Raw genomic sequence first — 27,619 nt, 5'->3', positions numbered from 1 at the left:
ATCCCCATTTTTCTACCTGAAGAAAATTCCTAATTTCATGGTTTGGAAACAGGTTTATGAGCACTCTTTATAGAGAAATGGTGTCAGTATCTATAGATGACCTGGAAATGGAGACCTAAAAAGTTCCTGAAAAGTTATGTCGTTGGTTTTCCTAGTACAATCACGACCATAGTAATCTTTGGTACGTGCCCCACAGGCTCCAAAGAATAAAAGTCAAGCTTCTTTTACTTGACTGCGGTTTTACCCCAACAATTTGAATGACCCTGCTTTCCTTTTCAGGCTCCCGGAGAGAGAGATGTGGGTACCGCCTTGTGCGGAGACAGAGAAGTGCCGACGAGCAACTGCACTGCGCCAGCAAGGCCAAGAGGAGTGGCAGCCACACGCCCCTAGTGCGGGAGCTGCTGCTGGACGCCCTGAGCCCCGAGCAGCTGGTGCTCACCCTCCTGGAGGCTGAGCCACCCCATGTACTGATCAGCCGCCCCAGCGCGCCCTTCACTGAGGCCTCCATGATGATGTCCCTGACCAAGCTGGCCGACAAGGAGTTGGTACACATGATCAGCTGGGCCAAGAAGATTCCCGGTAGGGCTTTCGGACTATTAGTTTTCCGTGTACTTGTAGAAAGGCCTGCTGCTAATATTTGAAGGACAAGAGTATAAAGTAGAGGTCTGTGAGCTGTGCCTAGATATTTAACGGTTTCTCAGCTGGATTCGTAACTTTTTAGTGCAATATGTTCCTTCCTCCCGTCTTGGCATAGCTACCTTCAACAAGGCCACGTTCTGATTTAGAATTCTGAGACGACTCTGAGTTCTGTACCCAACATGGTAGTGAAGAAAGAGTTGTGCGTGGCCCAGCCATTTCTATTCTTGACTCTCTTCTTTTCCTGTGGCTAGATGCTTCCCATACTACCTGGCACAAACCCTATCCTGTGTGTCCACATCTGCTACAGACACTCACCTGTTGGCCCCCTCTCATGCCTAGAGGTGGTCTGGGAGGATGGACCCAGGGAACCCACCCAGACTCTGGAACTGGGCTTGGGGTCATTTGGGCAAGAAATCCTAGAGTCCTGGAACCTGGAACATGGTTAAAAGGTAGACTCTACATTGCCCCATTTCTTGGCTGTGGATTCCTCACCTTGAGAGGAGGGGCATGGTTGGGTAGGGTGGGGTAGAGTACAGTATGACTAGTTTGAAAGTGAAAGGTTTGTCAGATGCTAAATAGAATTTTGTAAATTATTGTTCCGATAGAGAATCAGTATTATATACACAAATGAATATGTATGGACAGAGAGAGTAAATCAGTGGTTGAAGTTACACGAATCATCAGTGGGCCCATAAACTTGGAATGCCATCAAGTTAAAAATGAGCTTAGTTACTCATGAGTTATCATTTGGAACCTGCATTTTCCATCCTCTAAAGTGATCACTTCTCCCAAGCCCATTTGTAATACAGACCTGAAGTGCTGTATGATGCTGAAATTACCAGCTAATTATCATTTGACGTGGTGTTTCTGTGAAAGAGTGAATCTAGGATTCTAACCTAAAATGGCAACACCCCACAATCCCCCTGTGAAAGGTTCTCCATGCCCTTCTTTACAGTCCTTGAAGAAATGAAGCCTCTTACAAGTTCTGAGCCACTGGGGGCGTTCCCATGGCCTGGGGGGCAACGACTGCACTGGGCAAGCTGTAAAGATGAGGAGGGGCGAGAAGCTGGGGGAAGAGAAGTTTCGGGTAAAGAGCCCAGGGAACTGAGGCCTACGGTGACAGTATCATTTGGGGACTTTTGTTGAACTGGGCCCATTTCTTCTGAACTTCCTGAGGATTTTTGGTTTCGAGTTGTATTTTGTTTTGTCTAGCATCTTCACCTTTGCCAGAATTATTTTTTTCTCTGCTTTTTCCTGGAGGAGGCAATCCTGATGCACTCTCCTCTAGTTGTTTGCTTTAAGTGTATTCCAAACACGATTTTGCAGGACCACACACGGAGAGCAGTGATGAAATTAATTATTGCTGAAAGCTGTGCCCCTTTTTTGTGCCATAAGAAATCTGAACTCTTAAACTGCGTTATTCCTTATTCAAGCCTGGTGTTTTGAAAAGTTTTCAGGAAACGTAGGCATAGTCTGGAGGTGTGATTTTTTCCCCCTCTCTTACTGGCATGGTCATTGTCCAAACCAAAAAAAAAAAAAAATAAAATATCATCTAGCCTTGATCTTGTTGAATATCTACAAGGTTAAGAGCCGTGATCTCTTGGGTAGGCTTATTGTCTATTACTGTGGGTGAGATTGGGAAGGTGTATACATATTAGGAACCTAAACTGAGCAAAGCATGTGGATTTAGAAAGTATTTATCCATCTTTACACTCATAACACCATTACATTCTCCTTGAGACAGATTTACATTATAATTGTTCAAAGACTTGAACACATATGTTCTCTCTGCCATAGTTTCCTCATCTGTAAAACAAGAATAAGAGATCTTGCCTATAGGACATTCTCAGAGATAGGCATTGTTACCTCCATTTTCCTATTAGAAAAACAAAGATTTAATGGGAGATTAAGTGACCAGCTAGAAAGAGGCTGAGCTGGAGTTCAAACCAGAGTCCATTTCACTCCAAGGCCGTGTCTTTTGTTACCATATTTATATTAAATGGCCGTCTCCTTTTATCATGGCTTGTGAAGGAAGCCCCGGTGTTCTCTGCTTTGCTTTTGAAGTGTTTCCTTCCCCAGAGAGTACCTGTTTCCAAACAGTACTGTGACCAACATGAGTTATTAGGTTGTCAGGACCTGCTTTGTTATTATATTTGCTCTTTATTTTATTTATTTATTTATTTAGACAGGATCTTGCTCTGTTGCCCAGGTTGGAGTGCAGTGACATAATCTCAGCTCGCTGCAGCCTCGACCTCCCAGGCTCAAGTAATCCTCCCACTTCAGCCTCCAGAGTATCTGGGACTACAGGCACCTGCCACCATGACCAGATAATTTTTTGTAGAGATGGGGTTTCTCCATGTTGGCCAGGCTGGTTTCAAACTCCTGGGTGCAGGCAATCCACCCGCCTTGGCCAACCAAAGTGCTGGGATTACAGGTGTGTGCCATTGTGCTTGGCGATATTTGCTGCTTAGGATAGAATCGCCCAGAAACAGTGCTTCTACCTGGAAGGATCTTAACACTGGATGGGAAATTTTAAGCAATCAGAGAAATCCTTGAAGTTGAGGCCTTGGCTTTCTGCGGGGGCTGACACTGCTGTCTGCAAGCCTCCAACCCCAACCTCCACCTACCCCATTCCCCCACCCCTTCTGATCCCAGTCAAAGATTGGGTCAGACAGGCAGCTCCTCTGATTGGCAACCAAGCATCAACCTTCTCAGTAGTGCAGAGGAATTATCAGGACACAGCTAACCAAGATCAGTTCTGAGCCCAGGTCATCATGCTTGACAAACTCTAAATGAAGTATATTTGTCTCTAGAAGGGGTCCAAGACTGGAAACTGAGTCACGCAGCTTAACTTCAAAGTTTTCTTCCTTTAATGAGTAGTCAATCATATCTATAAAATATCGATTCCCTAATGGTTTGTGTTTTCTTAATGTTTTAACACTTGCCATTCTGTCTCAACAGACACAGAAGGCTGAGGAGGAGGGTGCGGGTGTCTCACTGCCTTTTGCTTTCCCCAGGCTTTGTGGAGCTCAGCCTGTTTGACCAAGTGCGGCTCTTGGAGAGCTGTTGGATGGAGGTGTTAATGGTGGGGCTGATGTGGCGCTCAATTGACCACCCCGGCAAGCTCATCTTTGCTCCAGATCTTGTTCTGGACAGGTGAGAAAAAATGCATTGTGTTTCTTCTCCCACTTGTTTGAGTAAGGTACTTAGTGGGAACAAAGTCCTGGGTGCTGCAATTAAAATCTCACACTTGCAGGGCAATTAGAGGATGATAGTATCATCAGCTCCTTCACTGGGTCAAGAACCAGAAGAGGAGAGAGTTGGGTCCAGGGATTCAGGGTCCTGTGACTCATTTTTAATCTGTGGTGCAGCAGCATTTACAGGCCAGCGCTTTAATAGGGGAGTGTATCCTGTAGGTATGTGGCCACTACATGTATAAGTCGACAGACTTTTCTGCATTAAAAATTCCATTTTCAGGTTATAATCTTAAGTTGTCCTGTTGTTTTTTGTACCTATAGTGACCAATTACGTCTGGAGCTTTCTGGACAGGTGATAAAATTCTTACAAATCTGCCAAGTTTATTTTCTTATGCTTTAACTCATTCTTTTTTTTTTTTTCTGAGACAGAGTCTCACTGTCACTCAGGCTGGAGTGCAGAGGTGCAATCTCGGCTCACTGCAACCTCCGCTTCTTGGATTCAAGTGATTCTCCTGCCTCAGCCCCTCGAGTAGTTGGGGTCACAGGTGCCCACCACCACGCCAGGCTAATTTTTCTATTTTTAGTAGAGAAGTGGTTTCACCATGTTGGCCAGGCTGATCTTGAACTCCTGACCTCAGGCGATCCACCCACCTCGGCCTCCCAAAGCTCTGGGATTACAGCCCCCACTGTGCCCAGTCTGCTTTAACTCATTCTAATGCATGTACTATAGCATTTTTGGCAATAGTGGTGGAAGGAAGGGTTACTAAAACTACATGAAACTTAACAGAAAATGGGACATGATGCTATCTATATCTTGGTTGCATTTGATTTTCTTTTAAAGATGACAGAAAAGGAACCAGTTTTTAATTGACTTAGGTGAACTGTTTATGGAGGGAAAGCTGGACTATATAAAAACACTCAAACTTTTTAGCAGGAAAGTAGAATACCCTCTTGGTGTGAATTTGAGCAGTTTGAAATCTGCATGGAAATTGATTTCCACGCCCCTTTTGTGGAAAAAATGCTAGTGTTGAATGTTCAGCCACATCTGACTCTGCACAGTGTGGGAGGATGCCTAGTGTCTACCCCAACTCTTGCATTATAATCCTGTTACCACTTTAAGATCATCCGAAGACCCTGTGTTACACAGATGAAGAGTGATGCCCCAAGGTATCAGTCCCCATTCTGCCTTTTGTCATGGTTGATAATGTTATTAAAAGAGCACTGTTCTGCATAATGAAGGTGTTTTGACAGAGAACAGATCCTTTGGGAAGAGCTGGAGGATGGATTGACTTGAACGAGAGCCCAGGTGGTAAACCATGGAGGGAGGCTCTGGAAAACCAGAGAAGTGCAGGGCACAAGACGCTTCAGTAACAAACAAAATAGCTAACCTATTGGCTTGTATGTGCTTAGCAGCACCTTATGCATTTAACTTATGTCAACACATTTAATCTTCACAATCTTCCTGCACTCTTTAAGGGAGTAGGACCCATTATTATCTCTATCATTCAGATATTTGGAAATGGGAGATTAAGAAACCTGCTGACAGGTAGGATAGTAGGTGGTGGAGCTGGACTTAGGGGGTTGCCGAACGGCAAACTGTCTACTTTATTCTGCCTGTTGTCCTGGGTGACAATGTAGACAAAGAGCACATTCTTCAGTACAGAGATGTTTTGGTAGAGAACAGTCCTGTTCTACTCATAACACACTGCAGAAACCCACTCTCCCCACTGTCATCTCGGGGTACCATGTTGCAAGGCAGGCTGAAATGCCAAGCACCTAGCCAAGCCATTGTATTCTGCTTGGGTTTTAACTGAGGCCAAATATACATATGTATAAATACACACATATAATTCTCCTAGAGGTTAGTCCTAGGGAGATGTTCCATCCCTTGACAAATCAAATAATTTGCAGACTTTTGGATTAAATTATTTTATCTGTTGTCTTGATTTCTAAATTGATGCCAAATTTAGTGTTTATTTTTGGTGACTGATTCATTCCTGGTTTTTAGGACAATTAACTCTCCACTCTCCCATTTCTCTGTATGGGTTCTTTAATTCCTGTAATTGTGTGTATATATTACTATAAGTGGACACAAATCCTGGAAAAATATTAGGCCTACCTTTTAGTTAATAGAAGAAAAGTTATTTTTTTAACAAATTATTTATGATAGACTCACACTGCCTTTATAACTTACATGAAAGTATTATGTTTTACAACATAAATCTAGTATGTTTGAGTATAGAAGAGGAATTCTTGGGAATTGTAAATGCATTCACATTGAGCAGACTTTTTTTTTTTTTTGAATGATTACTGGTGTTTATTTTTTGTTGCAATTTCTAGTAGTTTTTGTTTGTTTGTTTTTTGTTTTTGAGATGGAGTCTCACTCTGTCACCCAGGCTGGAATGCGATGGCGCAATCTCAGCTCACTGCAACCTCCGCCTCCCAGGCTCAAGCGATTCTTGTGCCTCAGCCTCCCGAGTAGCTGGGATTACAGGCATGTGCCACTATACCTGGCCAATTTTTGTATTATTATTATTATTATTATTATTTTTTTTTAGTAGAGACGGGGTTTTACCATGTTGGCCAGGCTGGTCTTGAGGTCCTGACTTCAAGTGATCCCCCAACCTCAGCCTCCCAAAGTGTTGGGATTACAGGCGTGAGCCACCGCTCCCAGCCTACAATCTGTAGCATTTTTAACCCATTAACTTTGTAAAGTCAGGAACTTGAAGTCTAAGATAGTTCAGTTACGTAGTCATCTCTTACACAGATGAATATACTTTTATGTAATAGGTGTATTTGTAGAGGAGTTGCTCATTCAAAAAGTCAGGAGTCATGCTCCATAAAGGAGTTCTATTACAACTCTTTTTTGCAAAATGAAGACATAATCTTCACACCATTTGAAAATAACTGTCTTCTGCTGGATTGTCCTACCAGAGTTTCTTCAAGTGGTAATATGGCTGTATAAACAGTGAATACAACTAACAGCCCATTTGTGGATACTGAAACTATAATTTCTGTTTCCCTTTATTCTTGTTGAGGTTTCTGCAACAAGAAAACTTGTATCTACTGAGGATGAGAGGAAAATCTAGTTACTTCAGCTTATTTCTAAGCATTTAGTTCTTCTTTTACTAACCACGGAATTCATAAAAATCACATATGCAAAGGCATTTTTGTGTCCTTAGTATCAACAGGCAACTGACTAATGTTAAATTATTAGTCAGAGGAAGTTTGTATCTGGGCTTGGATCCCATTGTGGACATTTGCAGAGAGGTTCATGGAATTATATATGTATAGACGTCTTGAGTTTACATTCACATTAGTTATTTGTATGCTAAATTCCTTCAAGGTAGTCACTGAATTTTCAATTCTGAATTTTAATTTACCCTTTGTGCATAAGTAATTTCACTTCAGTTATTAAGTCCTTTTTATGTTCTAAGCCTTAAGCACTCCCTGCCATTGCCATATACACAGAGGTAAACCACGGTCTGTACCCAGGTGTGTGCTGCCAGCAGGTATATATATATAGGTACAAAATAGTGTACCCCAAAGGGAGGCCCACTCATTCAACATTTTGTTGTTGTATTAAACAATACTCTTCTTTAGGCCAGGCATGGTGGCTTACACCTGTAATTCCAGCACTTTGGGAGACTGAGATGGGTAGATCACCTTAGGTCAGGAGTTCGAGACAAGCCTGACAACATGATGAAACCCCGTCTCTACTAAAAATACAAAAGTTAGCTGGGTGTGGTAGCAGGCGCCTGTAATCCCAGCTACTTGGGAAGCTGAGGCAGGAGAATTGCTTGAACCCAGGAAGTGGAGGTTGCAGTGAGCGGAGATCACTTCATTGCACTCCACCTGGGGTGACAGAGCAAGACTCCATCTCAAAAAAAAAAAAAACAATATTCTTATTTTATAAAGAGTGAGTATTGGCCAGGCTCGGTAGCTCACGCCTGTAGTCCCAGCACCTTGGGAGGCTGAGGCGAGTGGATCACTTGAGGTCAGGAGTTCAAGACCAGCTTGGCCAACATGGTGAAACCCCTTCTCTACTAAAAATGCAAAAATTAGCCAGGCATAGTGGTGCGTGCCTATAATCCCAGCTACATGGGAGGCTGAGGCAGGAGAATCACTTGAACCCAGGAGGCGGAGGTTGCAGTGAGCAGAGATCATGCCGCTGCACTCCAATCTGGGCATCGGAGTGAGACCCTGTCTCCAAAAAAAAAAAAAGTTATTATCAAGTAATAAAATTGATATGGTTTGGCTCTGTGTCCCCAGCAAATCTCATCTGAAATTGTCAAGGGAGGGACCTGGTGGGAGTGATCGGATCATCGAGACGGTTTCCCCCATGCTGTTCTCATGATAGTGAGTGAGTTCTCATGGGAGCTGATGCTTTAAAAGTGTTTGGCAGCTCCCCTGTCTCGTTCAGTCGCTCGCTCTTCTGCCTCTGTGTAAGATGTGCCTTGGTTTCCCTTTGCTCTCTGCCACGATGGTAAGTTTCCTGAGGCCTCCCTAGCCATGCAGAACTGTGAGTCAGTTAAACCTTTTTTCTTCATAGATTACCCAGTCTCAGGTAATGCTTTATAGCAATGCGAAAATGGACTAATACAAAGATATTCCATGTTATTACTGATTTTATTTAGTAGTTGATGGACAGATAGTGTGCAAAAATAAATTTCCTGAGTAGGTCAGTTTGATTGATACATTGTTTCAATATTTTAACGTTGAAATCATATGTCCTGTTTTTGTTTCTGTTTTTGTTAATTTAGAGACAGGGTCTTGCTGTGTGGCCCAGGCAGTGCCATCATAGCTCACTGCAACCTCGGGCTTCTGGCCTCAAGTGATCTTTTGCCTTAGCCCCCTGAGTAGCTGGGACTATAGGTATATGCTACCATGCCTGGTTTATTATTATTATTTTGTAGGGACAAGGTCTCGCTATGTTGCCCAGGCAGGTCTGGAACTCTTGCCCTCAAGTGATCCTCCCACTTTGACCTCCCCAAAGCATGGGGATTACAGACATGAGCAGCCAGCCTGTCTTTAATTCAACTCTTTTAACCCTGTCCTAATTTCTTACTCATAATTCAGTTTCAATCTAAAATTATAAAATAAATAAAATAGATGTCACTAATTTACTTTAGAGTCTTTCCTAACTTTGTTCTGTATAACTCACCTGAATGAACTTTATTGGGCTGTCATTTATGATGTCTTATACTTTATTGCCCCTTCATTTCTCATTTATTTTGTAGAAATGTATTTGGTTTCTGCAGACTGTGAAGTGAATAAAAATATTCTAACTTTGCCACCCCTTGAATGAAATGGTTGACTGTCACACCTGCTTAAAAAGAAAGCAATCAGACCTAGTTCTTTAGACTTTGTTTAGAAATTAACTTTTTCCATGAGGTATATATGGTCTGATTACTGTGAGTGACAGCCTTTATCAGGGTTTAAAATACCTCAGTATGCAAACCCTCCCCCCATTTTTGAAACATAAATTTGTAGTGAAAATGGCATATATTTTAATGAGGAAATGATACCAATTTCAGTGTTTAAGAACTAAGGCACAGGTACTTCTGGAAAATAGGATTGATTTCAGGTTGGTCCCCTTACCATACCACTTGGGGAGGGGTGTGTGTGAGTGTGTGTGTGTGTATGTATGTATGTGTTGTGCATGTGTGTATAATCCCACATCAGCACAGAAGAATAAAGAGATAATCAAACTATCAATGCAGGAGTTTTTTTTCCCCCACAGAGATATTTTCAAACTGCTTTCCTTAGTATCAAATGTCCCCAAGTCCAACAGTTACAATTTCCCATAATGAATTGTCCACAGGCAGGGTGATTCGGTGATGTGGCATGAAGGGATTCAGTGCCCAGGTGTTTTGTGTATTATCTCTGTGCAGGGCTTGTGTTGTCCTTACTGGATGCCTGCATCAGGTTGCCTGGGAGAGTCTGGAGCTGGGGAGGTAGAAAGATGAGGCTTCCTGTAGATGTGGCACTCTTTGCCCAGTGCTCTGGATTCTCTAAGATGGCCTTTTCCTATGAGTGACTTCCAGGGGGCACTGGTGTTTTGTCACTTAACCTGTGTACTTACAGAAAATTGCAGGTGTTTACAGAATTTACGATTTAGTAAATTTAGTAACTTAGTAATGCTCATATGCCAAAGTGAGCAATTTGCACGCTTGTAGCTCTGTGTGAGTGAGTCTGGGTGGGAGAGTGTGAATGCTTCGGAATGCGGGATCCCGGTGAGTGCCATGTACACAGCAGCTAATGGGAAAGACTTACACAGGATTGGTGTATCCAGTGGTGTCAGAGGCTCTTCCCTGAAATACTGCCGTCACTGGAAATGCCCTGAGTTCGGGGAAGGAGGAGGGGAGCAGCCAGCTCTTTGAAGACCTCAAGGCCCCTTCAGGGGCTGCTAGAGACTGAAAATGGAACTCACATAAACCCATTGCCCTTCCTGTGTGCTGCCGGCTTTCAGGAACAAACAGTGGTTTTATGACAAAGTCATCTAACTGCTTGTCAAGGACTTCCAATAACCCTGTGACTGATAATAATAGAGTGTTTTGGGGGAGCAGTGAGGTGGAATAATGTGTGTCTGGCTGGAGTGAATAGAAGCTGGTATTTTCCAGATAAAGTTCAAATAATTTATTTTCAAAGTATATTTAAACATTTATTTCTATAAGGAGTGCTCCAAAGAATTTTGATTAGATGGCTCAAGGTTTAAAGATAATCCTTGCGTGAAGATAATCCTTGGCAAGTCAAAAATTTTCCCCACCTCCGTGTATACCTTCTTTTCCTGATTCTAATCCATCTTCTCTAATTGTGATTTCTTTGTCATATTCAGCTTTTTCAAATTACAGGTAAATGTCTTAGTTGCTACACCAGTTTCTAAATGACCACCAGGAAGTGAGAGTTAAGCCTTAGATATGGAGTTTTATTCTTGGAACACTTGCTTCTATGACACACAGTCTTCCTCATTAATACTTCCCGATGGGAACGTGGAATGTCTCGTTTTAAAAAATGTGTCATATCTGGGGCTGGTTGACTGACATCGTTTTGATTGAAAACAATCAATAGGAGTGGTATTGCTGTAAGAAAACATTTGGTAAAAATATAGCAGGAAAATATTCCAATGCACATTGTTGCCTAAATAATATTTATTCATATATTTACTTTTGGGATTTATAGGAAATGGCCTGTCTTCTTTATATGAAGATAATTCTAGTAATTTCATATTGCTGGGTGTGGTCTCATTAACACCCTGTTGTAGTTAAAATTGTATTATCAGATGAACATGTTACAAGATGAAACTTGAGATTAAAAAGAAAACACTTCTTATTGTTTTTTTGATGGTTTCCTGAAGCTATGTTCCTTAAATTTCCAAACGAACTCTTGTAGGGATGAGGGGAAATGCGTAGAAGGAATTCTGGAAATCTTTGACATGCTCCTGGCAACTACTTCAAGGTTTCGAGAGTTAAAACTCCAACACAAAGAGTATCTCTGTGTCAAGGCCATGATCCTGCTCAATTCCAGTAAGTAACCACACAGCTGGGCCATGTTTTATCGGGGAGAGATGCTGTTTCTACAACTAGTGTGACAGTAAGAAGAACGTTGAACTTCTATTTTATTTGAAAAGGGTAAAATGGTTTCCTTTTGGACTTTGTTTTTATTTTGATAGCGATTTAAACTGTAGATAACTTTTGGTAACTTGGACATAAATTACTCATTAAGTGAATGACTGGCAATCAGTTTAAAAGTAGCTCAAGCCACTTGCTGGAAAAGAAAAAGAAAATAACTTTAAATTGTTTATCTTTTAACCTTTTTTCATTGCTTACACAGACACTTTACATGGTTGGCATGCATTTATACTTACGTTTGGGGTCCTACTTTTTTAGATTCATTCATTCGGTAAAGATATGGTCCTACCCTCAAATAGCTCATAGTGTAGGCAGGGAGGGAGAGAAAACAAATAATTAAAAATAATGATTTCTGTGCTATGATAAAGTCTACACAAAGTACTACTGGAAAATAGGAGAAATGCTGGAGTTGTTGCAGAAGGGAATGATGTTTGAACAAATCTTCAGGAAAGAGCAGAGGGAAGTAGGCATGACTGTAAAATGCAGTGCTGAAGATTAGAAACTGCTGCTCGGGCTTTGGGCAGCTTAGAAGAGGTTCAGGCAGGGGAGTGTCATGCACAGATATGCAATATAGAAAGGTCACTCTGGTTTCCATGTGGAGGACTAGAAAGGGCAGAGACTGAAGCTGGGGGCCCATTAGAGGCAATGAGAGCCTGAACTGACATTGTGGCATGAGGTCAGGGAGCAAGGGACTTGACTTGAGGGAAAAGTGGGAGGTAGAGGAGGGAAATAAGGTGTCTAGGATATGCAGATGGTTTAGTTTTGTTGGCTTTTTCTTATATAAATAATATCTGGTTATTGTAAATAAACATTCAAATGAGAAAAACATACAAGGAAGAAAATAAAATCAGGAATACCTTCCCTTAAAATAACACTATAACTTTCGTGACCCTTCCTTCCTTCCCTTCCTTTTTTCTTTTCTTTTTTTGAGACAGGGTCTTGCTCTGCTGCCCAGGCTGGAGGGCAGTGGCATGATCATAGCTCACTGTAACCTAGAACTGAGCTCAAGTGATCCTCCCACCTCGGCCTCACAAGTAGCTTGGACTACAGGTGCATACCACCAGACCTGGTTAATTAAAACAATTTTTTTTTGTAGAGACGGAATCTTGCTGTGTTGCCAGAGGTGGCCTTGAACTCCTGGCCTCAAGCAGTCTTCCCACCTCAGCCTCCCAAAGTTCTGGAATTTATAAGCATGAGCCACTGTGCGCAGTCTGTATCTTGTTTTTTCACTTTTCTTTTTGAGACAGAATGTCACTCTGTTGCCCCTGCTGGAATGCAGTGGCATGATCATGGCTTACTGCAGTTCCAACCTCCTGGGCTCAAGTGATTCTCCCACCTCAGCCACCTGAGTAGCTGGGACCACAAGCACCTGCCACCACACCCGACTAATTTTTGTATTTTTTGTAGAGGTGAGGTCTCCCTATGTTGGCCAAGCTGGTCTCGAACTCCTGGATTTTTTTTTTTTTTTTTTTTAACTTTTCAAAATGCTGTGAAACCATTCTGGGTCAACTAGGAGAGATCTAACACAATCTTTGAAATGAGGGCATTATACTAAATTGTTCAACCATTTCTCTGTTATTGAATATCCAGATCCTCTTCCTTTTTAACATTAGGAAGCATAAACATTACTGCAATAGAGATGTGTTATTTTGTATGATTTTCTAAGTTTCTGGATGGTTGTCACACTGGTCAGTTCACGATCTACCTGGCGTCCAAGCCAGCTGCTCTAGCAGATATTGATGGCTTTGCTTAGCCATTTACTCTTGTTTGGCCTCTAGGTTATTGATTTTTTTTTTTCTTTCCTCAAACACTGTGTATATCCAGATTTTAATGTTCACCTGAAGACTTACAGATATCTCTATTTGGACAACATATGGGGCTTTCTTTATTCAATCTTAGATTTCGATGCTTGAAACAACAGGGAGGTATCAGATTATATTATACTATGGTCTTTTAAATCAGCCAAAGTAGTGGTTCCTGAAGCCAAGATTCAATGCAGAATTCACTGTGGTCACATGTTTCCAGCTCCTCTTGATCTGGGGCCAGCTGACCTTCATACATGTCTTCTCTCACAGACTCTTGGATATTGGCACTGGTTTTTTTTTTTTTTTTTTTGGGACAAGGTCTCACTCTGTTGCCCAGGCTAGAGTGTTAAGGATAGTTACTTTTGCAAAATATAACAAAAATGAATTATGAGAAAAAATAAAAGTGAAAAATAGAAGTCCTAGTTTATAATATTATTAGTTATATTCAACTGATTTAAAATTTCTCTGTTGATTGCTATAAAAGTTTTTAAATGCTCACACTCAATTTCTACCCATCTCTGTAAATGGGCAACAGACCATACATTAGCTCTGGAGAGAGCACAGGATCCTGTCGAGGAGTTGCTTGGATCTGGGGTGGAGGGTGGGGTTAGCCCCTGAAGAACTGGGTGAGGGAGAATGAAGAAGGAATCTGAAGACCATGTGAAGGTATAGAGACCTGGAGGACAACCTTTGAGCATTTCCTAGTTGAATCTCAATCTGGCCTTACCTGCCTAACAGGTCATTTCCCCTGCACCCAACACACCCTTCCCTGTTTATAGTTACCATTCACCTTTTACAGAATAACATGAGGGCCCAGCTTACACTGATGATTATGTTGATGTGCATATAAGGAAAGTCCAGCCAGGTTTTTTTTTGTTTTTTTTTTGACAGAGTCTTCCTGTGTCGGCCAGGCTAGGGTGGAGTGCAGTGGTGCAATCTTGGCTCACTGAAACCTCCGCCTCCCAGGTTCAAGTAATTCTCCTGCCTCAGTGTCCCAAGTAGCTGGGATTACAGGTGCACGCCACCACTCCTGGCTAATTTTTGTATTTTTAGTAGAGATGATATATTAGTCTGTTCTCACACTACTATGAAGAAATACCTGAGACTGGGTAATTTATAAAGGAAAGAGGTTTAACTGACTCACAGTTCAGTTTGGCTGGGGAGGCCTCAGGAGACTTACAATCATGGTGGAAAGTGAAGAGGAAGCAAGATACCTTCTTCACAAGGTGCCAGGAAGGAGAAGTCCCAAGCAAAGGCAGAAGAGACCCTTATGTAACCATCAGATCTTGTGGGAGCTCACTCACTGTCATGAGAACAGCATGGGAGAAACTGCCTCCACGATTTAATTACCTCCACCTGGTCTCTCCCTTGACACATGGGGATTATGGAGATTACAACTCAAGATGAGATTTGGGTGGGGACACAAAGCCTAACCATGTCAGACAGGGTTTCACCATGTTGTCCCAGGCTGGTCTTGAACTCCTGGCCTCGAGTGATCCACCCACCTTGGCCTCCCAAAGTGCTGGGATTATAGGTGTGAGCTACCACATCCAGCCCACCAGCCAGGATATTTGAAATTGATCATGGAATAAAATCAACTCTTTCCGACCTTTTCTAAACCACCTACCAACATTACCTCACATACGTGCTACCATTTCTGTCAAAGGGAGGATCTGCTTGAAGAGTACCTTCCCATCTTGGCAATGGAGGATCATCAAATGCCAGATGATGGGGTTTCTCTCACTTTCAGAAATAATTTAGAACTCTTTTCTGTGCAGGAAAGTGCTTCTCAGAAAGCAGTGTTTGCTTGTTGTTACAACACTTTGCAGTATAAAGCCTTCTGTTTGGCAAGGCTCCTTATAGGCATTTTAGCCTCCCAGACATCATATTGTGTTGTTGTCAAAGCTAGACGCAGCATCTGTGCAAATGGGAAAGATGAAGGCTACAGCATTCCCCTGCAGTATGACAGAGCTGCCACATTGAGAGAATTACAGAAGGCGAGGGAGACATGTGATGTAATTACCACTTGTGGCGGTAAATGAGTAAAATTTGTTTACCGTAAATCCAAGTTTAAGAAATCTTTTCTTTTTTTTTTTTTTGAGACATAGTCTTGCTGTGTTGCCCAGGCTAGAGTGCAATGGTGCGATCTTGGCTCACTGCAACCTCCGCCTCCTGGGTTCAAAGGATTCTCCTGCCTTAGCCTCCTGAGTAGCTGGGATTACAGGCATCCACCACCATGCCTGGATAATTTTTGTATTTTTAGTAGATATGGGGTTTCACCATGTTGGCCAGGCTGGTCTTGAACTCCTGACCTCGTGATCCACTTGCCTCGGCCTCCCAAAATACTGGGCCTGCGCCTGGCCAGAAATCTTCTTTTAAGGAACTTCCTTTCTTTCTTGGTAGTCATAACAATTGTCAAAACAAATTGATCCTGTTCAGCATTGCTATGGAGAAAATGGGACAATTTTCACTGCTAGGATAAGTGAGTCTTTTCTATGCTAGGTTTTAAGGGTTTGTAAGTACAGGCTTTTTTGTTCTGGATGGTATTTAAATTTAAACGAAAAATAGGGATGTAATCTGCCTCCCTGCCTTAAAATTTAAAACCCTGACAGAATATATAAAACAGATGTTGGACATTGGACAGCAGTGTTCCCCAGGAGGAGGGACACAAACGAGGAGAGTCCTTTGTCCAGTTTACTGCCTGGAGCCAGTTTCCAGGTTGCAAAGCAGGGATGGGTGTATTAGGTTTCTCCAGAGAAACAGAACCAATAGGATGGATAGGTAAGTAGGTAGATAAATGAGAGGGGATTTATCATGAAAATTGACTTGAATGATTATGAAGGCTGAGAAGTCCCGTGATATGCATCTGCATGCTAGTTAGCCAGGGAAGCCAGTAGCATGGCTCAGTGTAAATGGAAAGACCTGAGAACTAGGGAGCTGATGGTGTAACCCTCAGTTTGAGATTGAAGGCCTGAGAAACCAGGAGGCCACTGGTATGAGTCTCAGAATCTGGCAGCCGGAGAACCTGGAGCTCTGATGTCCAAGGGCAGGAGAAAATGGGTGTTCCAGCTCCGAGAGAGAGAATTTTCCTTTCCTCTGCCATTTCGTTCTATCTGGGCCCTCAGCCAATTGGATGATGCCTGCCAACATTGGTTAAGGGCAGATCTTCCTTACTTAGTCCACTGTTTTTGTTTTTTGTTTTGTTTTTTTGAGATGAAGTCTTGCTTTGTTACTCAGGCTGGAGTGCAGTGGTGCCATCTTGGCTCACTGCAACCTCTGCCTCCTGGGTTTAAGTGATTCTCTTGCCTCAGCCTCCAGAGTAGCTGAGATTATAGGCATGCACTACCATGCCTGGCTAATTTTTTGTATTTTTAGTAGAGATGGGGTTTCACCATGTTGGACAGGCTGGCCTTGAACTCCTGACCTCAAGTGATCCACCCACCTCGGCCTCCCAAAGTGCAGGGATTACAGGTGTGAGCCACTGTGCCTGGCTTTAGTCCACTGATTCTAATGCTAGTCTCTTCCTGGAACACTCTCAGACATACCCAGAGATAATGCTGTATCTGCTATCTGGGTATCCCTTTATCCAGCCAAGTTGACACCTAAGATTAACCATCACAAAGGGTAACCCAAATAGACACCAGTGATCTCTCTTGGTAGCAAGGCAGCTAGGACTTGGAGGGGAGAGTACTGAATGGGAAAGAGCTAGACACAGAATTTTGGAGATGTCTGGAGAGTCCTCTTCAAGTCTTCAGCTGAGTGCTAATCTGCCCATGCTTATGAGGATATCAAGGACAGGGAAGGAATCATCAGAAAGGAGTGGGCAAAACAATCCCTAGAGTTCACACAGGGCCAGGAACAGTTCACATTCTTACCAGCCAGTACACTGGTGAAAAACCTTGCAGTACACTGGGCACTGGGCACTTCTCAGCCTTCATATAGTACTCAGAAGGGTATTGCCTCAGTAGTGGGCCTAGACTAAAGGCCATTATGATCCTACCAAGCAAAACTTAAAAGCAAGCCTGGAGGATCAAACAATTGCTAAGTGATTTAACTGCATCCCAGCACAAAGCTCAAGAATAGAAACACATCCTATTTCATTGCACGTTGCTTTATTGTGCATCACAGATACTGCATGTTTTCCAAAGGTTTGTGGCAACCCTGCATTTAACAAGGCTGTTGGTACCATTTTTTCCAACAGCATGTGCTCACTTTATGTCTGTGTCAAATTTTGATAACACTTGCAATATTTCTAACTTTTTCATTATATCTATTACGGTGATCTGTAATCAGTGATTTTTGATGTTACTACTGTAATTGTTCTGGGGTGCCACAAACTGTGCCCATATAAGATGGCAAACTTAACCTATAAATGTGTGTGTTCTGACTGCTCCACCAACTGGTGGCCCCACCACCATCTGGAATTCTGGGAGAATTCTACCATGCATTTGAGGAATGAATAATACCAAGTGGTATGGTTTGGCTCTGTGTCCCCACCCAGATCTCATCTTGTAGTGCCCATAATCCCCACATGTTGTGGGAGGGACCCGGTGGGAGATGGCTGAATCATGGGGGTGGGTCTTTACTGTTCTCATGATAGTGAATAAGTCTCACAAGATTTGATGGTTATATAACAATGGGAGTTTCCCTGCACAAGCCCTCTTCTCGTCTGCTGCCACATGAGACGTGCCTTTCACCTTCTGCCATGATTGTGAGGCTTCCCCAGCCATGTGGAACTGTAAGTCTAATAAACCTCTTGCTTTTGTATATTGTCCAGTCTTGGGTATGTCTATCAGCAGTGTGAAAATGGGCTAATACACCAAGTTTACACATACTCTTACAGAAAACTGAAGAGCATGGAATGTTTTCCAACTCATTCTGTGAGACCAGCATTACTCTGATAGAACACTCAGATTAACACATTGGAAGAAAAGACAACAGACCAATTTGCAGCATGCATGTATATGCAAAAGTTCTCTAAAATTTTTTTTTGGTAATTAGAATCCAATACTATATTAAAAGGATAGCACATCATGAACAAGCAGAATTTTCGGGAATACAAGTTTTCTTTAACATTTGAAAATCAATCAAAATTCACCATATTGACAGAATAATAATGAAAAACCATATGATTATCTTTTTTTTTTTTTTTTTTTTTTTTTTGAGACAGAGTCCTCCCTCTGTCGCCCAGGCTGGAGTGCATTGGCGTGATCTTGGGGCTCACGGCAACTTCTGCCTCCTGGGTTCAATCAGTTCTCCTGCCTCAGCCTCCTGAGTAGCTGGGATTATAGGTGCCTGCCACCACGCCCAGCTAATTTTTGTATTTTTAGTAGAGATGAGGTTTCACCATGTTGGCCAGGCTGGTCTCGAACTCCTGACCTTAGGTGATTCACCCGCCTCGGCCTCCCAAAGTGCTGGGATTACAGGTGTGAGCCACTGCGCCCAGCCATGATTATCTTAATAGATGCAGACAGCATTTGACAAAATCCAACATCCGTTCCTGCTGAAAACACTGAACAAACAAGAAATAGAAGGAAACTTCCTCAACCCATTAAAGGGCATCTATGAAAAACCTACAGTTAATATTATACTTAATCACAATCAGGAACAAGGCAAGTATGTCCACTGTCCCTAATTCTATTCAACATTTTACTGTAAGTTCTACCCAGTGCAGTAAGGCAAGAAAAGAGGTAAAAGCCATCAAGATTGGAAAGGTAGAAGTGAAACTCTTTATTTAAAAAACATGATAATCTATGTAGAAAGTCCTAAGGAGTCTAAAAAAAGTGAATTTAGCAAGTTTGTAAGGTGTAAGGGCAATATATATAAATCAATTGTATTTCTGTGTGGCAGCAGTGAACAACTGGAAATTGAAATAAAAAACCAATACCATTTACAATAGCATCAAACATCATGAAATTTTGGGACTCAACTTGCAAGAGACGTGAAATCTGCATGCTAAACACTGCAAAATATAGCTGAAGGAAATTAAAGAAATCCTGAGTAAATAGAGATGTTAATGGATCATAAGATTCAGTATTGTTTTCAGTGCTCCCCCAAAATGATCTATAGATTCGAACTGATAAAAATCCCAGGAGGCTTTTTGGTAGAAATTGATAAGCTGATTCTTAAAATCATATGAAAATGCAAGGGACCTAGAATAGTCAAAACAACTTTGAAAAAGAACAAACTTGGAGGCCTTACACTACCTGATTTCAAAGATAATGTGGTATCGATGTCAAGAGAAACAAGTAGATCAATGGAACAGAGAGTCCAGAAATAATCTATACAACTACATATGGTCCTCAATTTATAATGGGGTTATTTCCCAAAAAACCATCTTAAGTTGAAAATGTTGCTAGTCAAAAATATACTTAACATACTGAACATCATAGTTTAGCCTAGCCTATCTTAAATGTGTTCAGAATACTTACATTACCCTGCAGTTGGGCAAAATCATCGAATATAAAGCCAATTTTATAATAAAGTAATGAATATTTCATGTAATTTGTGGAATACTGAAAGTTATTGTACTGAAAATGAAAAAACACAATGGTTATATGGCTACTGGAAGTACAGTTTCTACTGAATGCATATCACTCTTGTACCATCATAAAGTCAAAAAATTGCAGATGAGTGTGTTCATTATCTTGGTTGTGCTGATGGTTCCACTGTGTATACGTATGTCAAAGCACATCAAATCGTACACACAAAATATGTGCAGGTTATTGCATATCAGGTATACCTCAATGAATCTGTAAACAATGTAATGAAAACAAAACAAAAATTGAGAGCAAAGTTTGTAGGCTAAATGGAAAAGAGATACCACCAGGCAGGGAACCAAATAAAGCACAGGGTGGAGGCCCTGGAGAATAAGGGTCAGAAGAGGAGAAATGGGGTAGGTCTCTTAAGTCAAAAGGCTGCGAACTTCTCTATCCCATGTTAGGATAGAAGTTTCCAAGTGCTGCATTTGTTTGCTGCCAGATGGCCTTGCCATGCTAGATAAGCACTGAGCCGTCTGAAAATGGTCTCCTGCATAGTTTGGTTTCCTGTTTTCCTGTGTATGTGACGTGCTCAAGTTAGGATTATGTCACCCAATCACATCTGCAGTGGTACAGCACGCTAGCTGGCCAGGTCGGGGGTAGTCAGTAGTCATATTACAAGCTGCCCATTTCTGGGTTATGCATATCTACTAACAATGGCTATAATATGGAATGGAAATGAACTGTCATCTAACTAAATTTCAGCTCAGTTTCTGGTCTGTATATCAACGATTTCTAAATACTAAGGATGTCAAAATGATTTATATACAATGCTTTTGGTCTAGAACGGGATATACACTCAATTAGTTAATCAAAGGTCTGATCCTTCATGGGCTTAAGTGGAGAGGCACATATTTCTCTCCTAGGGAGGGAAGGGAAAGGACCACAACATTCTAACTCTCTCAGCCAGTCCTCTTCCACTATGCATATATAGGATATGTGGTACTTGGAATTCCTGTACCATACTTAGCCTTTGATATGGCTCTTGAGACTAAGAGACAACAGAAAATGTTGCATTTAACAATCTGTTACAATGCTTGTTAGAGTGTTTTTATAAACTCTAAGGTGTTATGCAAGTGTCATAGTTAATAGCCTACCCAACACCCAACAGATAGACTGGCCATCTTGCCACCCAGGGGCCTGAGGACTAGATAAACCCTCCCTTGGATAGAATTAGAGGGGGTATGGAATTTAGGAATTAGAGTGTAATTAATTACATCAATTATCCCATAGTCTTTAAAATATTTTAAATTCGAAACAAGTCTATTTAAACAGTTTTAAGATTTACGAAGGATGAAACTTTTCATTAAATGAAAGAAATAGAGGGGTTAAGCCAGGAAATCCTATTTTACATTAAGAAAGTTATTAAGAGACACTGGCTTAAACCTTGGTTCCCTCTGAGTTTATAGGGAGAGTTCCCATGAAGTGCGTGGGTGGAGAAGACAAAGACACGGAGGGATGCTGATGAGGAAAGATGGGGGGGTCCTTTTCTGTTGACCAAGAACGCTGGGGCAAAGCACAGTTGAACAGCAGCCTGCTGGCCTCACACCATGGCAACTTTTGAGTCCCATCTTCCCTCATGTGCTGGGGGCAGGAGGTGGTGATAGAGGGTGTGGGTCACGGCCAGAGGTTCCTTTCCTCAAAGCAAACAAGCGAACGCTGCATACAGCTCCCCAAAGCCAGGACTTCTTTCCTTTGGTCAGTATTCTGGGACTTTTATTAACACATTCGATTTTTCTCATTTATTTGCCTTCAGTCAAGGAAAGCTTAGGTTTTCATCCTTTGAACAAATCAGACGTGGCAAACCTTGAAGGAGGGGTGGCTGTCCCCCACCACTGTGCTGCTCAGAATGTCATCAGGTGGGCCGGTGAGAGGAGCACACAGCTGTTCCCAGCTGATAAAGGGGAGAGGAGATTGTGTCCTTGATTTTATTTCACTTTCTGTGGTATGTGTGGGGCATGGTGCCAAGATCTTGTCTTTTTTTTTTTTTTTTTTTTTAAACTATACTTCTTCAGTTTCATGAAAAGTAATTTAATTTTGTTCTACAGTGAATCCTGATGTTTTTACTTTTCGGGGGTGGAGAGGGTGCTACATTTTTGTTGTTTTCTGTGTCTGACTAGGCAGGGCTTTGGATCCTGTCCTTTGCCCCACCCTGCCCAGGGCCTGCTACTTAGCAAGTACTCTGTAGAAATGTGTTTGAGGAGCAAGGGCTGGAGCACGGATGCCTGAGGTGCAGGCACGGCACTGCTGACTGGAGAGCCAGGCATCAGCATGGGTATTCTTCAGCACAGTTCCTTTCCGGGAGGGTATTTCTTTTCTATGTGATCAGTGAGAACAGGAGTCCCCAGGATAATTTTAAATAGGTCAGTCTTTTTGTATATACACTGTTCCCCCCTCCCCCCGCCATATGTAAAATGGATTTAGCATATGCCTTTCCAAAACTGCAGTGCCTCACCTCCCCAGACCGCTGTGGCTGATGGACTCTGGGCCCCACGTAGAGCTGTGCTGCCCCTACAGCCTGCAGAAGGCCCGGGGTCTGACCTTGGCAATGACTGTGGTTTGTGAAGTAACACAATGACACATACATATTCTCTGAGGGGAACCTTGGTCGCACACAGCCCAGGGAATTTGTGTTATTGTAATTTTGGTTCTGAGGCATTCTTTTATTATTATCATTATTATTTTTAGTAACAGCTTTATTGTGATATAATTCATCTACCATATAATTTCTCCATATTCAGTATACAGTTCAATGTTTTTAGTTTATTCACGGTAAGTGGTGCAACCATCGCCACCATCAATTTTAGAACATCAATTTTATCACCTGAAAAGAAACCCCATGCTTATTAGCCATCATTTCCCACTCCCTATCCCACCCACACCCCTAGGCAACCACTAGTCTGCTTTTCTGACTCTATGGATTTGCCTATTGTAGACATTTTATTATAAATGGAATCATACAACATGTGGTCTTTGGGTCTGGCTTCTTTTGCTTAGCTTGATGTTTTCGAGGTTCATCTGTACCAGTACCTTGTTCCTTTTCGTAGCTGAATACTATTCCACTGTCTGGATAGAGCACATTTTGTTGAGCCATTCATTAGTTAGTGTACATTCCACTTTTAGGCTGAGTTATGCTGCTATGAACATTTGTGTATAATCTGAGGATTTGTTTTTATATTTTCAATCTTTGTCACTTTGAACTGAGACATGTACAGGCACACAGTTTTGGCTCCTTTTGGAATTCCCAGACACAGTATTTCTTAATGGCAATGGAAGTCCATGGAGCACATGCCATGCAGCTGAACAGACTACAGGGTAGTTAAAAGGAAGCGCTTGTTTATGCAGCTAAGTAAGCTTGAAATAATTTTCTCTGTACTTTTGATAATTTTCTGTGTGTACCTAACACATACATTAGCATGCATATTTACCATTTCAAATATGATGGTGAGTTTGGTCAAAAAAATAAGGGTCTGGCCGGGCAGAGTGGCTCACGCTTGTAATCCCAGCACTTTGGGAGGCCGAGGCGGGTGGATCATGAGGTCAGGAGTTTGAGACCAGCCTGGCCAGCATGGTGAAACCCCGTCTCTACTAAAAATACAAAAAATTTGCCGGGCCATGGTGGCGTGCGCCTGTAATCCCAGCTACTAGGGAGGCTGAGGCGGGAGAATTGCTTGAAACTGGGAGGCGAAGGTTGCAGTCAACCGAGATCCCACCACTGCACTCCAAAGCGAGACTCTCTCAAAAACAAACAAACAAAACAAAACAAACAAAAAAAAACGGTCTGTGCCCTCAAAGCACTCATGTCCAGTCTTGCTGAGGGCAGAAGGGTGGCTGTGGAGTGTGTGTGGGGACAAGCAGACATCCAGCATGTGGGACAATATGGAGCCTTTGCCGGGGATGAACAGGGCACTGTCAGAGCATCAGGGGACACCTCAGACCAGACTTAGGGTGGGATGGTAGGGAGGTTGGGGGAAGCTTCCAGAAGGAATTTCATGACCATGTTGGAATCCACAGGAGGAATGGGTATAAATGAGCAAGAGAATCAGGGTAGAGAAAGAGGAAGGAGAGTTTCCAAGCAGCAAGTTGAGCATGTTCGGAGCGTCACCTTGAGGGGAACTCAAGGCGAGGTGTGGTGGGAACTGCAGATGAGAGGAGCAGGGAGGGCCCTGGTACCCCTGATAGCTGCACCAGGTGGTTTGGACTTGATCCTATTAGCTGGGAAGCCATTAAAGGAAGCCCCATGAGCAGATCTGCATTTTGGCCACTCAGAAGGGGACACACGGGGTCAAGGGTAGGGTCTTGTTTCCTCTGAAGTGGGAGGGCAAGTCATCTCTGGGGTGACAGTGGGAGGTCTGAGGATGTGGGGGGACTCTGGAAGAACCAGTGTGGAGAACAAAGTGAGCAGGAGGGTTGGAGAAGCAGCTTCAGGGCTATTGAAAAGATGAATATTTTAAATCTGCATCATCAGACATTATGGAGGTCCCTAGGGATGTGGCAAAGCACTACACTTACATAATTGTGCTTCAGTACATCCGTTGCCTTAACTGAGTTGAACTTAGTTGAATTGAGCTGGCTTAATTGAACTGAAAATACCAATAAAAATAGAGAACAAAAACTACCAAAACAAATTCTGTGGATGCTGGAGCACCAGCCATCTTCAGTTTCATAACAGCCAAGACTCAGCAGCTCCCTGGTTGATTTCACATATTTATTCTTGCTTTGAAATGGAAAGCCTGGAAGAGAAGCTAATTATTAAAGGGAATCAAGGAGTCAGGGGTCCGGGGCGGGGGGCGGGGAGGAGATTTACCTGAGCTGTTACTTTGCTGCCACTGGGATGCCACAGTGTCTCAATCCTAGAGTTGGAGGGGAGTTAAACACAGGGCAGGGCAGGATGGGGGAGGCAGCCTACCCAGGGCATGGTTGTGGGGACCTAAGCATGTGTTCCTGCATGCATTGCTCAGTGAGGAACTGAGGCTCAGAGAGCTCCAGATGGTGGCTAGGAAGTAGGTCCATCTGACTCCAAATCAGTGGTCTTCCTGCCCCAGCCAGGTGCCACTCAAGTGAGAATGTAGAGGTGGCAGCAGGGGCCCTGCCATGGCTGTCCGAGGCATGTGGTACACACAAGGAGGTGGCAGAGGAGGCTTCATCATATTGGCCATTCCTTTATTAAACTCCCTTTAGATGGGGAGCCCTCCATGGGGTAAAAGTAGAATTAATCTCGCCTTCTGACTATCTCTGTATCTGTTGCCGCAGATGAGAAACACCATGGAATGGTTTCAGGAGACTAGATATACTTGCCATGGCAAGGCCACAATTATGGGTCTGGTGGGCACTTCAAGTGGCAATTTAGTCTGTCTGTATTAGGCCAGGCTTCTCTTCTAGCTCTGTGATGGGACTGGCTGTCAGGGAAGAGCCCCTGGGGAGGTAAGACCATGCTTATAAGGTCTTGCCACACATGCAGCTGTCAAAGCACCCAGATTACCTCGGAGCAGGCACACAGAACAGCTGAGCATACAACTTCCGCTCCTTTGCTCAGAGCAATGACTTGTGGCTTTTATTCTTTGTCCAGATATGTACCCTCTGGTCACAGCGACCCAGGATGCTGACAGCAGCCGGAAGCTGGCCCACTTGCTGAACGCTGTGACCGACGCTTTGGTCTGGGTGATCGCCAAGAGTGGCATCTCCTCCCAGCAGCAATCCATGCGCCTGGCTAACCTCCTGATGCTCCTGTCCCACGTCAGGCATGCGAGGTACGTGCTCTCAGGAGCTGCTCCGCTCGGGCGTGGGGTGGGATTATGTGCTCAATGGAGGGTGAAGTGATTTGGGAAAAGTGTCTGCAGGTTAAGGAAAATGACGCTTGAAAGTGAATGGGGGATTTGTCAATTCACACACCTGTAGCCAAAGATGGGTACAGAGTGGACATGGAAGGAATGTCACGTGGTATCTTACAAGATCTGCATAGCAGCCACTGGTGGTTCATCGGTTTTTCAGTTGCTGGGGTTTATAGCCTGTTTATGGACTCCTAAAAGGGGCAGTTCCTCCCCTAACATGAACTGCCAGTCTTCTTTATACCACCCAGGGCTGAGGCCCTGAGGTCATTTTTTGTGGAGAGGCTAAGACCCGCTCTCCTAGATGGCCCCTCGAGCTGGTGATATGGAGAAGTGCACAAATGCTTCCCTAAGAGTTGTTCTTTCGATGGCATCAGGAAATTAAGGATAAGACTTAAGAGAAGTGGTGGGCCCAGCAGATTTAGGAAGGAAGGGCTGTGGGTAGGGCATGTTTCTCATCAGGAAATGTAATTGTGCGTGCTGATGAAGAGGGTGTGTAGTGGTGGCTACTGTTGGTACAATGATGCTCAGTGCTTGGTGTCACCCACGATAAGGGTAGCCTTGCCTTGGAGCTGGAGGAGGGGAGGGGAGGATAGAAGGTAATTAATTGGTCACTGAGGAGGCAAGTCTAAAGGCTATGCAGAAGGACAATATACACCTCAAGAATCTTAAGTGAGAGGAGATGAAGACCTCTGCCTTTCCCCTTTAATGATTACTCAGCATACAGCCATTTGCAGAACAGATCCTGTTTGTAGATTCCTTCAATGTGAATTTATCTGCTTGCTAAAATTTCTTTGTAACCCCAAAATCAATATTCGTGGTGTTTTTGAGGTCATGAACAGAGTGGCAAAAACTTTGAGTTGCCCTTCATGCACAGTCCCAGCTGAGACGGAACAAGCAGCTGCTCTCCTACTGTCAACAAGTGTCCTTTACTTGGTCTACTTAGTGCCATGGTTTTACATTTTTGAGCCTTTGGTGAGTGACTTCATTGTTGAAAATGGCCCCCTGGTGTGGGGCTGAAGAGCTGTCTAGTGTTCCTTGGTGTGAAAAAGCTGTGATGTGCCTTATGGAGAAAGTATGTGTTAAGCTTTGCTCAGGTGTGAGTTATAGTGCTGTTGGCCATGAGTTCAATGTTAATGAGTCAATAGTATTGATTACATAAGGCATCTTTAGAAGGAAACACACGTAAAACAAGCTTTTGTATTGATCAGCTGATGAAGATGTGGCCAGAGGCTTGCAGGAACCTAACGCTGTATTTCCCCTAGGAGTGAGGAGTCAGTGTTCACAATGATTTTATAGAACATGATTACTGCAAATAATGAGAATCTATTGTCCTATGTGCCAGGCCATCATGGGTGTGTGGTGGGACACAGAGGCTGACAATGTCCTTGCCCTTGAGCCTAAATTATCAGGGGGAGCTGGATGCATGAGCCATGGATAAATGGGCTGGGGGAAGAGTGGAGTTAGGGGTGGGGTAGACTGACTCTGAGCAGGGAGCTGGGGAAGTCTTCGGTGTTCCTGTGGCTGCCTTGGAGGAGGGAATCTCAGCACCTTTTTGTCCCCATAGTAACAAGGGCATGGAACATCTGCTCAGCATGAAGTGCAAAAACGTGGTCCCAGTGTATGACCTGCTGCTGGAGATGCTGAATGCCCACGTGCTTCGCGGGTGCAAGTCCTCCATCACGGGGTCCGAGTGCAGCCCGGCAGAGGACAGTAAAAACAAAGAGGGCTCCCAGAACCCACAATCTCAGTGACGCCTGGCCCTGAGGTGAACGGGCCCACAGAGGTCACAGGCTGAAGCGTGAACTCGTGTGTTGGGAGCCTGGGCTTCATCTTTCTGCTGTGTGGTCCATCATTTGGTGATGGTAGGCTTGGTCTTGTACCGTCCTTCCCTCGCCCTCCCCAACTCCCAGGAGTCAGGGTGAGGAAGCCATAGTTTTCCTTGTTAGCGGAGGGCACATTTGAATGCAGTGTTTCCAC

The 27,619-nt window shown here is 43.3% G+C and overlaps 1 protein-coding gene across 6 annotated transcripts in view; it reads left to right on the top strand.

Annotated features, from left to right (window-relative positions):
* Positions 1 to 27,619, top strand: part of ESR2 (estrogen receptor 2 (ER beta)) — a 68,880-nt gene that overhangs the window by 35,093 nt on the left and 6,168 nt on the right. For 4 of the 6 annotated variants that reach the window (XM_011978294.1, XM_011978292.1, XM_011978291.1 and 1 more), the window contains 4 exons: positions 280 to 579; positions 3,657 to 3,795; positions 11,229 to 11,362; positions 25,381 to 25,561. In XM_011978294.1, the coding sequence (XP_011833684.1) occupies positions 280 to 579; positions 3,657 to 3,795; positions 11,229 to 11,362; positions 25,381 to 25,561 (754 nt within the window). Of the gene's footprint in view, positions 1 to 279; positions 580 to 3,656; positions 3,796 to 11,228; positions 11,363 to 25,380; positions 25,562 to 27,206; positions 27,500 to 27,619 lie in introns of those variants that run through there. The other 2 variants (XM_011978290.1, XM_011978295.1) reach the window with 2 other exon arrangements.

Source organism: Mandrillus leucophaeus, unplaced genomic scaffold (assembly GCF_000951045.1).
Source record: "Mandrillus leucophaeus isolate KB7577 unplaced genomic scaffold, Mleu.le_1.0 Scaffold192, whole genome shotgun sequence".
In the NCBI taxonomy this organism is placed as follows: domain Eukaryota; kingdom Metazoa; phylum Chordata; class Mammalia; order Primates; family Cercopithecidae; genus Mandrillus; species Mandrillus leucophaeus.
The sequence above is the reverse complement of the archived record's forward strand: the minus strand, read 5'-3'. Positions and strand labels throughout refer to the sequence as shown.